An 18606-nucleotide genomic window follows, 5' to 3' on the forward strand; every position below is an offset into this window, starting at 1 on the left:
TATATTTAATATTATTCACATAGGAGAAAACTTGAAGTTGCTGAAATTTGAGATGATCATTAATGAACATGTCACATGTCAAAAATAATGAGTAATAGCATGTACTGCTTAATGTACCATTGGGGGAACAGAACTAAGTGAGATTAAGTCAGAAATGAAGATGGAATATCATATTGCCTATGGCAAACTCAAGCAATGTACTTTATCACCAGGAAAAGGAAAAAGTATTTATCCATTAAAGACCATAATTCAGGGTTTTGTGATAACTTTGGGTCAAGAAGAACAATATGACTCCAGGAGTAGAACACTTAAATGTTGACAATAGAAGAACCTTCACTATGAAAAACTATAATCCCTGCTAGTAAAAAGAAGCAAGAATAGTTAAGAGGGGATTCTCAGCTCTCTTAAAATGTATTTGTGAGTTTTAAATCCCATTCATGCACGCTTATTTCTCATCCACACATTCATAGCATTAAAACTCCAGGGCTGCAATTCTTATGGCTACATGAGCACAATGCAATACACACAGATAGCTAGAGCAATGTGGGCAGAAGGCATTGGGGAAAATGTTTGATGATGATGACAAGGATAATGATAATTATACTTACAATGATGATGATTGTGAATATGATCAGTTTAGACAACACTAAAAAAAAGCTCTCCATTTCCTTATTATCCTACACATCTACCGAGTTTTTGGTAAACACGTTTCCAAAATGTCTGCCTTACAACAGCTCCCTTATATTAATACATATGATTTTCTATTATGGATGATTGATATTGAGCTCTCAGTAATTTCAAGAATTCATAGAATATTATTATGTCATATGAAATTCATGCCAGGAAAGCAATTGCAGTTATAAATCAAGAAGACAACTCATATGGACAGGTCATATGGGGACTAGTTCTCGTTGGAATGGTATCTCTCCATTTAATTTATTTGCTAAGTAACTTAAAGGTTAGATATGCAGTGATGAATCACATGTTTGAATACCATCAAAATAATGTCACATTGTAATTTTAAGTACAGTGGTCCTGTAGTTTTGAAGATGCCAGTATCTAATACCTACGTTCTAGGAATCAATATTTGAGGAAGATTGTCCTTTCTAAGGTTCCTTCACTTTCAAGAAAACTAATTTCAGAAAGGAAATTAATTTTTAAAAACTAAATAGATAATTTAATCTGCAGTTATATGCGGATTTCAAATATCTCAATGCACACAAAAAGAAAGGTAGCTTCTATGTAATTTTTATACCCAATTTTGTAACATTTGGAACATTTCTTTCCATCTAGAAATATTATTTGGAAAAAATGAGTTAAAATAATGAAATACTTAGAAAGAGCAATGCTGCCTTTCTTGGACTCATTTTGCCAATATTGCCTAGTTAATTCTCTAATACTGTCCTATTGGGCAGAAACACAAAGAACAAGGACTTCATGTAAGTAACTGTTCTCATCTTATTTGTAAGTCTAACACAAGATTGTGCTATCTTAAGATATGTGCTTAGTTCTCAGAAAGCTAGATAAAAATCTTAGAAGAGAGAGAGGAAAAAAAAAAACTATCTTCAAATATTAATGCACAATTAATGTCCTAAATGATACAAGCATATTATGTTTGAGAATAGAATAAGTGCTACATTTTAATATAGCACATATATCTTTAATGCAATTTAGTAAAACAACAAACAAAACTGATAAATTATGGTGACTATTCACTAATTGACAATAAGGGATCTACATCAGAAGAAAGATGTAGCTTATCTGATAAGCAGATCATGTGGCAATGGAAATGAATTATAAGTAAACCATAAAATTTGCAAGAATATAATTAAGTTGTATTCAATGCCAAAATATATAGCAATAGATTAATTGTTCCAGCAAAGTGCAAATTTTAAGGAGAAAAATGATTCAATTGAATCAGCCAGCCTGGAAGTTGGAACAATGTAAAAGACCTTTTTGGAAGTGATTACAATAAATGCAGGGCAGTTTCTAGAATAATGAAGAGATTATTTCTTGGAGGATTAGTTCTTTGCTCATCCTCTAAACAAAAATAAAGCCTGATAATAGCAATATTTATTTGGTTGATAGATAATGTTCATCCTTCAAGGGAAAGAGTCATAACCTTTCATGACACTGTAAAATGAGATTTTGTTAAGCTTTTGATAAAAAAAAGTGAGATTGAATAAACCCTATGATGACCTTCTATTAAGTACTGGACAGGTGGCAACTTTAATTAGAATATAAAATGATATGAAATAAGACATTTAAAGTATTTAGTCTACTGTATATTCCTAGCCATACATCAACAAGTGAACATAATAAAAGCTCTCACATTAATTATGCTGTCTACTTTGTTAATGAAGTGCAAAAATGTTTGTGCCATTTGATTCAATTTATTGAATTAGGTTACAGTTTTATCGCTATGAAAACTGGCTTGGTTGTTTGCTTTACAGTATATATCAATTTATTTCCAACAATTAAGCAATACAACATCCAATTGCAATCAATGGAAAGTCATATTCATTTTAAAAGTCCACTATTATTTTTGGAAAGTGTATCATTTCTGAAAAAAAATATAATAACAATTCAGACATTATACTTAAGAACGATGCCTCTGATGAGTGTAGTTTATTTACCTATGACCTAAACACCATAAAAAGAGATCAAATTCTGGGACAGAAAACTGAAATTATATTTGAAGTTATCAGTGTGCAAACTCAATACTCAGAGCTTCACAGATGTAGAGGGGAGAGAGCCTTAATGATCAACCATTTCAGTCTTTAATTTATTAAGAAAGTGAGGCCCAGATATTAAGTGACTTGCTCAAGTAACAAAGAACAGTAAGTGGTAGAGATGGGATGTACACCTAGGTCCCGTGATTCCAAAATCAGGATTTTTTCTACTGCTTCTCATAATGCCCCATCCATTACTAATTTATATGTAACCACTTGTTCAAACCAATAGGGAAGATGAGAAGCATGAGAGCATAATTTATATGTGATAATAAGCTTTTAGGTACATAGACACATAGACTCTGTACACAGAAATTACCAATGATTTTTCTAAGACATCTATAGTCAGCAGGTGATATGGGGGAAATTGTTTAAAAGACAAATTTTAGTAACTGATTCTTCCCCTCAGTCATGGGGTTTAGAAAACTGTAGGAGGTAAAAATAAGTTAAAAGTAAAAACTGAAAGTGTTTTCCCAGATCACCTGATCACCTTACAGGATTCATGCTTTCCTGCCATAATTTTTGTTGCTTTTATATATCAAGTAGTGTTCTTTCCAAATCAAGTTTCAATTCCTACCAGAGAGACTTCTAACTCTATTATTTATACTAAGTTGAAACATTTTCATTTTCTCCTACTAATTTTCCAAATAGAGAACCCAACATCTAAAGGTAGAGGAGAAAGGAAACAAAGTAGGCTGGTTTTTAGTTATTTGGTAAGTTTCTTAGTTTATTACAAAATATAGGTTGAACCATGTAGTATGCATTCTTTTTTTTAGAATTTTTTTGAATTCTTCTCTGTTCCTTAATATATTCTAATCCAAAGTTTAGGTAAGGCAAAAAAACATCAATCCTACCTGAAAATGCAAAGGCTAAGAAAGGAATGAATCAAACCTATACAATTAATTAGGAGCTACCTCTTAATGACTAAGAAAGGTCAATCCAAGAATAGTAAAAGGAAATAGAACTTCAGACTCATGGAAGGCCTGGAACATAGGAAGTGCTTAATACATGTTTGCTGAGTGACTGACTTCTCTTCTTTCATTAAACTTTTCCTCTAGGTGATCTCATCCACCTCTCACAACTTCATTGATTCTATCTTTACAGAAGACTTACTAAATCATTTTCTGTACTCTACATTGTCAACTACCTTCTGGAAAGCCTCAGCTGGATGTCTTGGTCAAATATCAGACTGAACAGATTGAGAAATAAATTCATGATCTGTCCAATAAAACTGGCTCCTTTACCTAACTTCTTTATTTCTGTACACTCCATCCCTGTGCTCCTAATCAAGCAGAATTAAAATCTGTCTCCCCTCTTAAACATACCTTCTCACCCATGTCACTTCCAAGGCTTCTTAATTCTTCTTCCATAATATCTCTCACATTTTTTCCTCTCCATCCACTCATACTGCAACCACCTTAATGGAGACCCTCATTTCTACTCACCAGGACTAATCCTAGATCTCCCATTTCTTCTTCCTGTCTTTAGCCTTTTCCTTTCTCTTTCCTTCACACTGTAGCCCACCCACTCTCAGTAATCCCCCACCCTAATCATGTCATTTTAACTGTCTGTGGCTCTCATTTGAATCCCAGGATAAGTATTTTTCTGACACAGTCTGGTCCCACCTCAATTATCTCACATTCTTCTTCTTCACATACATGGTGCTCTAGTCAAACCAGACTTTTCATTAGTCCTTGTTCTTATTCGGGAAATAACAGAGCCTCACAGTTGAATGGGATCTCAGCAGTCTTCCAGTTTAAGGAAAGTAATCACTCCACAATGTACCCTTGAAATTGTACTATAGCTCTTACTTCAAGATCTCTGACAAAGAGTCAATTACCACCTCTAAGGGCAAACCATTCTACTTTGAATATCCTTGGGTTTTTATGATTTTTCCTGCTCTGGATTAAATCTAAGTATTCCTTTTTGAAATTTCTACCCTCTTATTCTAGTCGGGCTTTTGGGTGTTAAACAGAATTGGCCTAATACCTCTTCATGTGACAATCTTTCAAATATCTGAAGAGACCTATCACATCCTCCCTGTTAAATAGCTCTGGAACTTTCAATCTTTGTATGCCATGATCTAGAGGTTCTTCATCATCAGAGTAGCCTTCCTTTATATGGTCTATAGATTTTCAGTCTCTTTAATGTGCTTTTCCAGTGTCCAGAACTGAACATAATACTCCAGATGTGGGCTGACCAAGGCAGAGCTCTGCAAGATTATCACCTTCCTAGTCCTAGACACTGCATGTATCTTAATTCAGCTTAAGATCACAATAGTTTTCTTCACTGATATATCTATTGACTCACATTGAGTTTCCATCACCCCAAAACTTCTAGTCTTTTTCCAGATGAATTACTAATATCTTTCCAATTTTATAATCATGAAGATTATTTTTTTTAATCAAAGTGGAGCATTTCAATGATATTCCTAATAAATGTTATCTTGTGAAATTAGGCCTAATGCCCTTTCCTTTTAAGACCTTTGAAGGTCCTGATTGTCATACATGTTAGTTATCTATCACTCCTAAATCTATGCAATTGAAAAAAATTTATAAGCACATAAACTTTCCTTTCACTGGAGACCTGAGGATCTCTGGGTTGAAACTATCACATATGTTGTAAAAAAAAGTTAATGTGTTGCTTGGTTTCGGCATAGCTGTTTTTTTTTTCTCCTCCCTTCCTAAATCTTTGGTATAAGAAAGCTTGTTAAGCAGGAAGGGTGAAAAAAATTGTAACTGAATTGAATATAAATAATAATAACATTTTTGTCAAGTATAATACCTACAGGATTGTCATTAATTAAAATGTTAAGCGGCCCAAAGCCAACCCTCCAATTCCCATACCCCTTCCTAAACCATAACCTATACCTAGGAGTCCTCTACATTCTCTACATTTCTTCTTAGACTCAAATCAGGGTTCTCCGTCTCCATGAAACCCTTCTTGATCCCCCTAGTAAAGTTGAAAATGAATTTTCAATCAACAGCACATCCCCTCAAGCTTGGAACAAAGTACTCTTTGTTCTACAAGCAGTCATACCCCACAAAAAACTCAAGGGTCAAGTAAGTTGGCTGGGAACATGGCCAGGCAGCGAAAATGCACTCAGATTCAGTCTCAGATGTTGGAATCTTTCTTTGGTGACAAAGAAGACCAAAACATACAGCCAGAAGAAGTCAACAAAGTCAAAGAGCCTACATTGAAAACAAATTTTCCATAACACTTTTTCTGAAGCTCTCTTTTGATCTTATCACATTCTTCCTTGAATTATAATTAGTTGTATAGAAGTCTTACCCCATTATTCGATTTTAAGTTCCAATAGAGTAGTGGTTCTTTCTTAATTAATATTCATATCCTAGAACTTAGCAGGGAATGTAGAATATTGTAGATGTTTAGAGAGAGAAGCAACCTGATATAGAGAGAGCTGGACCAAGAATAAGAAGATCTGATATAGATTCTGAATTATTCATGCTTTGTGATCTACAACAAGTCATTTAAATGAGCATAGCTCTATAATGAATCATACTGTCCACCTCCTAACAGAGAAGTTTTTGGACCAAAGATGTAGAAAGAGATGCATATTTTTTTGACATATCCAATACGTGTATTTACTTTTTCTTAACTATCCTTGTGTTTTACAAGGGTTTTATTTCTTTTCTCTAATTTTGATTGGACAAAAGTGAACTTAACAACAGTGATGCAAATAAATGTCCATTGAAACATTTTTAAATGTATAGAAGAAAAGGAAGTATAGAGAAATAGGGCAATTTTGAAAGTAACATATTGAATTTAAAATCTTTTTTTAAGCAAGTGAGTTGTATGAAATGGAGGTTCAATATTTCATATACAACCCCTTTTTGGTATTCTACCAGAAATGTTCATTTTGAGGCTATGTTTACATTATTGTACTATTAGCAGAGAGAGAGTTTTGTGTAATGTGAAGGAAAATGAACTAGAAGACAGAAAACCTGGGTTCAGAGCCTACTCCATTACTGACTAAATCTGTAGTTTTGGGCAAGTCACTTAGCTTCAGGGGCCTCAGTTTCCTCAAATAGAAATTAGTGGTAACTAATACTGGTCCTACCTAATTTTCAGGGTTATAAAAATCAAACAAAATAATGCATGCAAAACATTTTTTAAACAGTGGAGTGCTTTAAAAATGAGGAGATTAGTGCTAGTCAGAGAAACTGTGGACAGTTGGCTCAATCCAAGCTTCTGGTTCACTGAAATACCAGTTGTTGTTGTTGTTTTGTTTTGTTTTTCACATGAACAACTGTCAACCAAAATTCCCATATCCTATCTATTCAAGAATTCATTACTTGGGCAATTGAATTTTGAACCTAAATGTTCTGGGTTTGATCCCAGTTTCTAGTCAGCTGATTTAATTTTGAGTCTAGATTTTATTATTTATTATATTATCTACCATTATTAAATTTTCATAAAAATGTGGTAAACTTAGGGAACTTCTTTTCATAGGAGTTCATCTAGACTGAAAATATAAGTTGGCTCAAAAAAGGTTTTACATCAATTCAATGATAGATGCATAGCAGGCTGCCTAAAGAAGCAAGAGTTTTTTTCAATGCTGACAAGATGGAAGGACAATACTAAAACATTTTTTAAAATTCTTTTTGCCATGTCAGAACCCCCTCCCCCCAAAAATGGGCTGGATAAATTATATGTTTCATCTTGTATTACATTCATTATAATCTGATTAACAACTTACAATCAAATAGACAGATATTTGAGGCAGATGCAGAGCACCAGCCAAGAGAACATGTGCCTGCCCTTCCCTTCTAAATTTTTAATAACTGTGTTTCAGACTCACTGGTATACTTCAGTCAAAAAACCCTCCTGCAGGCTCCATGTTAATTTTAGATGAGTTATATTGTAAAGAAGAATAAGAAGGAACAAGAGATTATTGCAAGAGCAATGGTAGTGATGATGACAATGTTGATGAAGATGAATGGTGTCATCAAAGAGATTTATCCATTTATGAAGTGATGTCATGATTATATTTAAACTTACTTTTGCCACAGACAATTCACAATTCAAAGAATATATAACAAAAGGAAGAATACTTCTTAAATCCAATTTATCCATCTTGTTACAAACTGTACTTTTCCTTGTCAAAGACTATGCCATTCTGCTAGAAGAGAAGTAAATAATTCATGGTAATTATGGGAACAAGTTTATTCACAGAAGTCCAAAATACAATTTCATTACTGCAAAACGGCAGTGGAGGTAACTTAAATGCATTGTCAACCTTAATACTGTTCCCATTTAGCAACATGAGATTGTAAAACAACTTTATAAATATTTTGGAAGAAACAAATTAGACTAAAAGAGCATAATTCTTCCTGTTTCTGTAGTTTAGTCCCATATAGTTATTTAATTAAAGCCCAAATAGATAATTTCATTGCTCTCATAGAATGAAAATGTTAAAGAAAATACTTCCCATATGGTTTTCATTCATTTCTTCTTCAATAGCAACCCAACAGTACATTACTACTATTATCTTCCTTCACTGTTTTTCTACTAAAGTAAATTCAAAATCCAATGAAAATGGAAAAAAGTAAACATATTTATCATACATAGAGTATTAGAGCCTAATACTTTATTTGGATTTCACTTACTCATGGGCAGGTTATTATTTGATAGAGATGTCCAACCTAAAAATGTATTTATGAGTGCATAGAGGTAGCAATTGTAATCAAAACAAAACAAAACAAAAGAATGGGCTCTATCCTGTCATTGTTTTTCATGTTACCTCTTAAGAATAGTAATCTGAAAACACCATCTTTAATTATAAGCTGAAGGCAGATGCTAAACTATGGTTATTAAGCAACTGCTCAATAAATCTAGGGTTTTGGCTAGTCTTACATTAAGGGGGAAAACATACACACATTTTGTGTGAGGGTGTGTGTGTGTTCTCTCTCTAAAAAAAAACTCTGCAACAATGCATAATAAAATAATAAATCTTGATTGACTAAATGAACTGCTTAGCCTAGAAATTTACAACAATATTTTCACATCACATGCCTTTCTTGAATCAGATCATTTGGAAATATAATATTGCTGTAGTCTGTACCACATTTAAATTCTGAGGTAGGATGGGCAGGAAGAATGTCAGGGCGTAGTATGGCCTTCTATGCTTAATTTATTAATGAAAAATTTCAATCCATTTGTAGCTTCTTTACTTGTGCATTATCTATGATCCTTGCTTATAAATACTCTCATGGAATTCATTGCATTAGCTATAATAAAACTCTCAATAGACAAGGCACAGTTCGAAACTATGAACTTCCTCTTGAGAAGTTGTTATGTTCAATGCATTTTAAATATTACAAGAATGCTTGTACAAAGAGAGGTGTTAATATCTATCAGATTTGTTTTGGATACTGTTGCTGGTTAGTAATGTTTAGCAGAGTAAACTGAGAAAGATAAATCCTGATAATGACTTTCTGAATTGTGCATCCAAAGGAGATTATTTCCTTTGAATTCTTCTTTATTAGATAACAGGGTATTAATGGAATGTGCTGTGGTTTAATATTGCCTTGGTTCAGTATTTCTTCCAATAATGAAAAATTGCAATCTATAAGATGTTTAGTTTATAACCAAAGCATGTGTATAGACTCACTTTTACCCTGTGTAGAAGTCAATTACTGGGCTACAGGTAGGTTACAGAGAGAGTGGGAAGTTCTGAAAAGCAAAAGTACAAAATATCCATTCACACATTTTATTTTTTTAAAGACATAGTTGTTAAGCATTAGTTTTTTTACTGTAAGATTACATGTCAGTGTGGGGTTAACTGAGTTACTTACCCAATATGCATGTGGGGTTTACACTTTCAAAACAAGTTTACATTTCTGCCTGAGGCAGAAAATCAGGAGATTGACTAAATACTATCTTCAAATTAAACTCCTGCATGGGAGAGTGGCATTTGAAAGTCCAAAAAAAACCTTTTCCTTTCATGTAAATAGACATCTTTCTGTAAATTTTATAAGGGTAGCTGCAGTCCTGTTGCTAGGATGAATTTATTTTAAACCTGTACTTATTTATAAAAATGATTTATTACAAGAAGTGTTCGATCCAAATAAAGGTAGTGAACACTGCAGGAGGTATTGGTTTGTGAAGCTCTACAAAGGTTCTCCTTTCTTTCATTAACTCCAACTTCTGGTTGCTATGGCACCCAATGACAACCATAAATTCTAGGAATTATCACCATCTGCCCACGCCCCCTTCTGAGACACACATACACACACACATACACACACACACGCACACACACACACACACGTTCTTTCCATAAAAAAAACTACCTCAAAGAAAATGTTCAAATTGAAAACATCCAAATAATGGTATTCTGTTTTTTTTAAATTACAAATAGCAGAAGTAATTAATGGTTACTAAGAAGATTTTCTTTACTTTCAGGAAAAGCTTTACTTAAGTTCAATACTTATTGGCAAAAAAATGATATAATTTGTACAACCAAATTCCTAAATATTTTATGAAACTATTGAATTTAATAAATTGTATTTTTCCCAAGAGCACATGAGGCACCTTTAAAAAAAAGCATACTTAAATATTCTTAAAATTATGGTTGAAATTCATATTGTGGTTCTTATTCATTACCCTCATTGAATTGCCCCAATATCACTGTGAACTAATGCTAGATGTAGTATCATTGTAATTATTCAAGTGGGGAAACTGAGTCTCAGGGAAACTAAGTGACTTTTCCATGTTCATACTGCTAGTAAATGTCCGAAGGGAACATTTCAAAATCCAAGCTCAGAACTTTAACCACTGAACCATATTCTTTCCCTAACCATACTGCCTCACTTGGAAAGCTGCTACATGCACACGTACGTAGCCTTTTACAGACTACTTAGTGGGAATGAAATTCTTAACAGGACCACTTTCTGTTTTGGCCTGCCCTAAGGATTTTCCTTCAATCTTTTCAGGATGCTGACATATCTACAATCATAAATCCATATAAAACTTATACATCTTGTCAACAGATCTAAAAAATATCACAGATTGGCAGATCCAGGACTATCATGGCAGAGGCTTCATCAAATTGTTTTGCTTGATGTCTATGACACAGAAATGTATTCAACCTTTATCTTTTAAAGTACCAATCATACACTGCATCTTCTTCCTATCAAAGAAACGTTATAAGAATAAATTTTATTCTGGCAAAATAAGTGGTAAAGAAAGGGGCTTTTTAACCCTGAAATTAAAGTCCATTTAAAGCTCTAAACACGTAGGGAGCTGTGAGTCACATTCTACCACTATGTAAGATGACACTCTCTGGGGATTGACTTAGTTTCCTTTGGGAGCATTAAGGACATCTCCAGGTAGTACACTATTCTACGTTGCTATTTAATTCACTGCAGTAGTAACTAATTAGTACCTTAGTGGACTTGAAGAGTTCATTCAGCTTCTAGAGAGTTTAACCACAATGAGAGAGTAACCTATGCCCTGGGAAAATCTGGATTGAATTACGATAACATGCCACTTAGCCAGTGGCAAGACTTCCAACAACCTCAATCCACTGGAACATACCCCAAACCCCAAAGTAATTGAAAAAGGCCTATGGTCTTCTTTATCCTGCTAAATTAGCTGTCACAAAGCCACTACAGTAACTAAAGTTTCTTAGTGTACTCTTTAAGGCTTTACTTGGACAGCCTGGGATAAAGAAAAAAGTATGGGATTTACAGTCAGAGGACACCAGTATTTGACTAGCTCTGCCACCATGGACAAGCCACTTTACCTCTTTTGTCTCTGGTATTTTCAGTTGAATTAGACACTCAGTGATATATTTTCAAATTCCATTTGAATAGAAAATTCTTGAATTTGGCCATTTAACTTTTTTGTCCCATAAGAATTGGAAGGAGGTGGGGCAAAACAGCAGAATTGAGAGTTGACAGCCTGATATTGAGTAAGAATACTGAATACACATGACTATATATTTTAAAAGCACAAAAATGGATCTCCATGCTAATGACAATGGGTCAAGAAATTTTAAATTATATTCAGCATCCTCCATTTATTAAAACACACAGGTAGGTAAATAATTAAAGACATAACAATTCAGAGGCTGGACAGTTGGTCCTTGGATTCAAGAAGGCCTAAGTACCAGTCCTGCTTCTAAAGCATAATGGCTTTATGATCATGAGAAGGTCATTTAACCTTTCACTTCCCCCAAGCAACTTGGACAGTTGTCTAAGACTGTAAGAAATAGGTGAATCATCCATTTTCTCCAATGAAAGAATTATAGATCTAAATACAGGGGTGGGGAACCTACAGCCTCAAGGCCACATGTGGCCTTCTAGGTCCTTGGGTGCAACCTTTAGACTGAGTCTAATCAGACTCAGACTCAGACAGAACTAATCTATCTGTTAAGATGATTTGTTCTGTGAAGTTTGGATTCAGTTAAAGGGCTGCATTTGACCACCAAAAGGACAACATGTGACCTTGAGGCTGCAGGTTCCCCACCTCTGATCAAGAACTATCAAGAATCTCAGTCATTTGGTCTAATCTACTAATTTTATGGATGAGGGACCCATAAAGGATAAGCGACTTGCCCAAAGTCACATAGGTAGCATGGTGGCAAAGGCAGGAAGAAAATTCAGATCCCTTAATTCTAAGTTTACTGTTCCAAGGGCTCACAAAGAAAAAAAAAAAAACAAAACAAAGGTCCAGACCAAAAATAAAAAGTCCCTAATACGATCCAGGATGATTTACATGGAAGCTAGAATTTATTTTAAGATGTTTTGCTGCTTTACCTCCAATTAAGTTTTTCTTCAAGGCCTCAGAGTTGAAGTAAACCTGGCTTCTTGAAAGCAATAGCAATCCAACAAATGGCTGGTAGGTTGACCCCAAGCTAAAATGGCTTTGAATAAAGGCCCCAAAATGGAAAGTGTCTATAATCTAAGGAACAGACTAACTAAATATGAAAAGGCCAGAAGGTTAGATAACAGATACTACTACTACTACTACTACTACTACTACTACTTCTACTACTACTGTTATTGTTATCATGATTATCATCAGTAGCCACAAGTAATGAAAATTGTCTACTAAAACTTATTATCTGCAAAAGAAAGAGTACTCATATTGATAAAACTAAGGATCCTTTTGAGCATCAAAGCAGGAATGTTTTAGGGGATGTTTAAGTTATCAAAGAAATTCATTTTTGTGAAATTGCATTATTTACCAAAGTGGGTAAAAGAGGCCTTACTGTAATCCTCCAACTCAGAGATTCCTCATGGAATATTTTCCACCATTATCTTTATTAAAACTTTGAAACCTATGATAGAATTCTTTTATACCTATTTTAAACTCTTGTAGTATTTCTAATACCAGGTTTCTTAACTTTTTGTGTGTCATAGACTCTTTTGGTAGTCTGGTAAAACCCTTCTAAGGACTCCTTCAAAGAATAATGTTTTAAATGTATAAAAATGCATGATATTGCAAAAGAAACCAATTATCCTGAAATAGTTATCTATCTATTGATATATATCTATTAAAATGAAAACATGGACCCTGGGTTAAAAACCTCTGATCTAGAGGTATCATCAGACATTAGCATTTGGCTAGTCCAGCATGGTTTAGCACATATTTAACATTTCCACTCCAGGGATAACTAATGATTATGGGTAAAGTAGTAGATAATATCTACTACTGTCATTTTATTTCATTAAAAAGGAATCCTCCCTTTCTCCAGCCAATAATTCTTTAGGGAGTAGTCAAAACTGCTGAGCCCTCCTTTCCAGTATGATCAAATCCACAACCCATTAAGTGTAAAATCAAGGGTAATCATGTAATATGCTCTCTCTTAACTGGGACACTGAACACATCTCTGCTATTTATGGCCACTGAAGTTGGTACTGGGATGGTGATAGTTGAGAAGAAACTATTCCTATAACACCAGTGCAGTCACTGTTGAACTAACCATGTTGGAATGAATCCTACACATTCATTCTCTCTATTTGTATTTTTAAACCAAAAGTAGAAAAAGATGAAACAGACTTAGTTTCAGTGATTGCAGAGATTAACAAAGTGATAAACCTTTACATAAAACTGTCTGTGCCTTCCACATTCAGAATTTAGATTTTTGTAAAAATAGACAATGCTAAATGAGTACACAAACAAAAAGGCAGTACAATTCAGCAGTTCGAGAAATAGGTAAGAAATGGACAAATGTGCTTTGATGCAACACCTCAAAGCAAATTCTTGAGTCACTTTCAAGAAGTGACTTCACTTTTCCATGCTTCAATTTCTCACCTGTAAAATTGGGAGTGTAATGCAAATTTCCATGGGAATTCAAATTATCTAATATTAGGTACTTAGGGTGTTTTTATTGAGAAATATTAATTCAATATCCATCATATGAACAAATGGTTTCAAATATGCTAATTTAAACATTATTAAATGTACTTTAAAAGCTCCGTATGATTTGGACCTTGGTTATCTTAGAAATTACTTTTTTCCTTATATACTAGCACATTAACACTTCTCATATTGAGGGAAATTGAAGCAGACTTTTCTTTTTATTTCTCAATACATTTTTTGGGTGATCTCGATTTTGTGAATTCTTTCACATTATAGTCTGAGAGAGAGAGCAAGATGACTTTCAATGTATAGTTGCTTGACTTGTGATCCCTCAAAATGAAAAAAAAGTATATATATATATATTTTTTTCTGTTCTGATCCATTCTAGATAATTTCATATCAAGTCAATTAGTATCTTAAATGGGATTAAATAATGGTTCAACTGCATTATTATGTATATGCACATGCATATGTATGTTCATATATAAATATAATACCATACATATGTGCTTCTAATTTTTAATTTTTAAAACCTTTAAGTGATCTTACCTGTTGGTGGTATCATTCCAGGAGACATTAGGCCAGGAACAGAATGTGGCATGATATGAGAATTCTCTGGGGAGGTGACACTTTGAGTCCTCTTAGGAGGCCTTCCAGGTCTAGAACTGAAACAAACAAAAAAATTTTTACAATTAAGCTGTTGTCTTACACATCATTTCAAAGTTGTTTCAAGTGGTAACATGGACTGTAAATAAATTTGTTTCAAGGACGGTTGCTTTTGCAGTTAGATGTAATAGACTTCCATCGCTAATTAGATTACATGCTGAATTCATTTTCCTCATTGAAGATCAGCCACTCTTGATGCATAATTCATAGCCTGCACCTCGTTACCTGCTTCTTCATATTAATATCTATACACAGTTTGAATTGCCTCGTTTGCATATGCTAAAGTTCTGCATGCAGCCTTCAGCACGAAAATTATGCACTAACTTGTAATAATTATTACAGTCAGCCTGCTATTGATTTATGAGACTTTTAAAAACCAAATATGTGTAGTACTTGTAATGAATGATATTTTAAGGTTCTTCAGGAAATTAAAAGGCAATGGCTGCCTAAGGAAATGTTCTGCTTGTTTGATTTAATACTACAGTTAGCTGGGAGGTGGAATGAAAGAGTGATTCAGACCTATAGCACATTTTTCGATGATATGTTTTATTACTTCGCACTGCTAGCCTGATATCTAGATGATAAATGACAATACATATCTAATGTGTGAAAAGGTCTTGCAATTTCTTTATTTTTTGTCATTTAAAAGATAAGTCAAGTTATCATTTAACCCTTATTCTATTTAAGTGAAAATCTCACTAGGTCGCCTTACTTTTAATATACTGTATTAAATTGGAAAGGGCTTAGGATTATTTGTAGGACATCATTGAAAAACTGTCAGAATAGCATCTTACATCTGTCCTGAGGATAAAAAAAGGAGGGCTTCATGCTTTAGTATTGCTTGTCCTTTACATGCTCATAGCAGAACAACCTAAGAAAAATTCTACAGGGCTGAGATGACTTTTCCCAACTACCCCTTGCCAGAATGAAATCATTAATATAGTATTAAGAGTTGATTTCTTCTCAGAGATGAGTACTACCTGCTTATTGATATGTGACCCCCCCCCCCCCACACACACACACTTATTCTGATTCTGAGACATTCCATTCACATCTGAAATGTCTTTCTTCCACTTTCTGCCAAACTCTGACTTTCAAAACCCTGCCAAAGATGTCCTCTATAAATGAGGCTCATCTATTTCTCTACTGAAGTAGTAGGCACTTATGCCTCCTCATTTACTCAAAACACATTTATTTACTTAAGAGATATTTGTTGAATGTCTACTATGCACTAGGTATGCCTATTTAGGGTGGAGAACACAAAAATGAATGAGAATGGTATCTGCCCTCAAGTAGATTATAGGCTAGGAAGAAGAGATAATGCATAGGTTCAAATCACTATAATAAGAAAAAATGTGATCTTGTAATCAGCATGGTAGAAATAAAATTCTATGAGAGTTCTAAGGAGGAGAGATGATTTTGGGGAGTGAGGGAAGGCTAGGGAAGACAATATAAATTTTGTCATTTGAGATAGATCTTAAAGAATTGTTGATATTTAGATAGGCTCAAATGTGACCGAGTATGTGTTTGTAGGGGATACCGGAGGAGGGGAAGAGGACATTTTCAGAAGCAAAAGAATAAAGTGAGAAAAAGCATGAAGGTGAGAAAGCATCTGTTTTGGGGGGAACAGGATGAGTCTACCATGGCTTTGTCAAATGATGTGTGATGAGGTGTAGTGGGAGATAAATCAAAAAGGTAGGTAGGGATCTGATAATGAAGGGACACTAATTAGACACCAAGAAGTTTGAAATTTATTCAGGGTGCAATCTGTCCACCTGTGTAAACAGAGGGATGTGAAATTACAGATCTTTCAAAAAAGGTGAGATATTAATGAATATTTCATAAAGGCTATTTAGATCATCCCAGCCCCTGAATTAATGAAAACCTCATCTCTGTATGTGGGGACTCCTAATATCTTTAAATGAGAAGAGTTCTGCCAATGCTGAAATGAGGTACTAGGCTTCTGTAGTCAATATGGCAGAATCGATTGGTTTGCTTTTTTATTGTAAGAAAAGATAAAAAATGTAGTCAGTTAAATAAATTAATAGTTCACAACTATTGTAGACATGTAAACTGGCAAAATTCAAAATAAGTTAAAAATTTTGAGGGCTCTCATTTATAAGAGAATCTTTGCCATTGACATTAAATGTTAAGAAAAATTATCAAAAACCAAAATGAGAGGGTTTTTTAAAAAAAATTAAAAGTACTATTTTAAAGCAACTCAAGTTGTGATAACCCCCAATTCCTCCCTCTTCCTCACCTTAAAATAGATTAAGAATAAACATCTAAAGAGAAAGGAGAGACATTAAGTATTGAGAAAATGATTTACAGAGTAGAGGCAGGCAGGATACCAAAAACAAATTTGTAAGTTTTAGCTAAGTTGAGTCCTCATGAGAACCTTAATAGCTGATAAGTCTCTCTAGTTTGCTCCTTACCAAGTCGTCAGGACTCGGTTCTTATCACCATTCTCTTTTTTTGTGAAATTATTTTTAAAGAGAATAATAAAAGGGTTTTGTTTGGGGAATTTTTGGAAGGTCTGCCAATATTATATTTCTCTTCTTACAAGACTGGTTCTGATCTTGCAATGACAGTATTGGTCTCTATGATAGCCTGGAAGGGCCATTGTTGAAGACTAAAGAGAACTTAAAATTACTAATAAATTTGCAGTATCAGTAGATTATTATAAGCTTTGCTTGCTTCAAAAACATTCATTCATACTTTCGTGTTTACAATCAGCAACTTTTAAAGGGAAGGTTTATTTTAAAAAATCAAACAAAATAACTGATTAAATAATAATTATTAGAATAATGATTATAATTATATTTGCTGCCCAAATGATCTTCGCCCACTTTCATCTACCTTCTGGTCTTCCCATTCTCTAGTCCAGGGGTAGGCAATCTGTGGCCTCAAGGCCACATATGGCTCTCTAATTCCTCAAGTATGGCTCTTTGATTGAATCCAAACTCCACAGAACAAATCCTTTTATTAATAATGTCTAGTCCATCTTGCATAAAAATATTTGTGACCCAGGCCTCAGGCTGTAGTGAGTAGAGAAAATTCTCCAAGCTTAGCTATCCATTGCTAACTCCAGAATACCCAAATAATCATAGTATTCTTACAAAACCAACCAAAGGACAAGTATTCTCCTAAAAGCAAAGATTGTTTTACTGGACAGTATAGACTGAAGCACAACTTATGATTGTATATTTGTTTATACTTTAGACACTAGACAGAGCTCAGTTTTTAAAATGCTAAATCATCCTCACTAAAGGAAGGGAGAATCCCCTGCCTAAAAAAGTGTTAAATTTTACATTTAGGACACTCAATGATATTCTACACCGAGTTCTAAGTTCCTATTGCCCCCAGTCCTTCTCTCTAGGTTTTCTCCCTAATAGGTTGCTTTTTTATTTGTACTCCCACAACTCCCCTATTTTATACTCCCTTCTTCTACCCACACCCACCAGTACCATTAATTGAATTGAATTAATTAGATTTTCATGGTTTTAGGGAAATTGTATGAGTATGGAAATTCTTCTACCAATGCAAACCAGCAACTCCTCTACTACCTAAAATTCTCAAAGAATTACCAGGACCAAGGAAAATTTAAGTGACTTGCCCAGGGATACACAGTCAAAATGTATCACTACATTCTCTTTATCACTTTCATATACAGATGAGTTCAGAGAAACCTGGGAAGTTTTGTATGAACTGATAACAGAGTGAAGTGAGAAGAACCAGAACAATTCATACAATAAAAAATATTGTAAAGACAAATTACTTAGAACAACTTAAAAACTTTGATCAAGGCAATTCCAACCATAATTCCACAGTACCAAACTCCTGACGGAGAGATGATGGATTCAGAATGAAGAAT

General features: G+C 34.0%; 1 protein-coding gene across 3 annotated transcripts in view; it reads right to left on the bottom strand.

The window, feature by feature from the left end:
* DACH1 (dachshund family transcription factor 1) overlaps positions 1-18606 on the bottom strand; it is a 491468-nt gene that overhangs the window by 271635 nt on the left and 201227 nt on the right. For all 3 annotated transcript variants that reach the window (XM_036757384.1, XM_036757382.1, XM_036757383.1), the window contains exon 2: positions 14616-14731. In XM_036757384.1, coding sequence (XP_036613279.1) covers positions 14616-14731 — 116 coding nt within the window. The remainder of the gene's footprint in view (positions 1-14615; positions 14732-18606) is intronic.

Source organism: Trichosurus vulpecula, chromosome 4 (genome assembly GCF_011100635.1).
Source record: "Trichosurus vulpecula isolate mTriVul1 chromosome 4, mTriVul1.pri, whole genome shotgun sequence".
Taxonomy (NCBI): Eukaryota; Metazoa; Chordata; class Mammalia; order Diprotodontia; family Phalangeridae; genus Trichosurus; species Trichosurus vulpecula.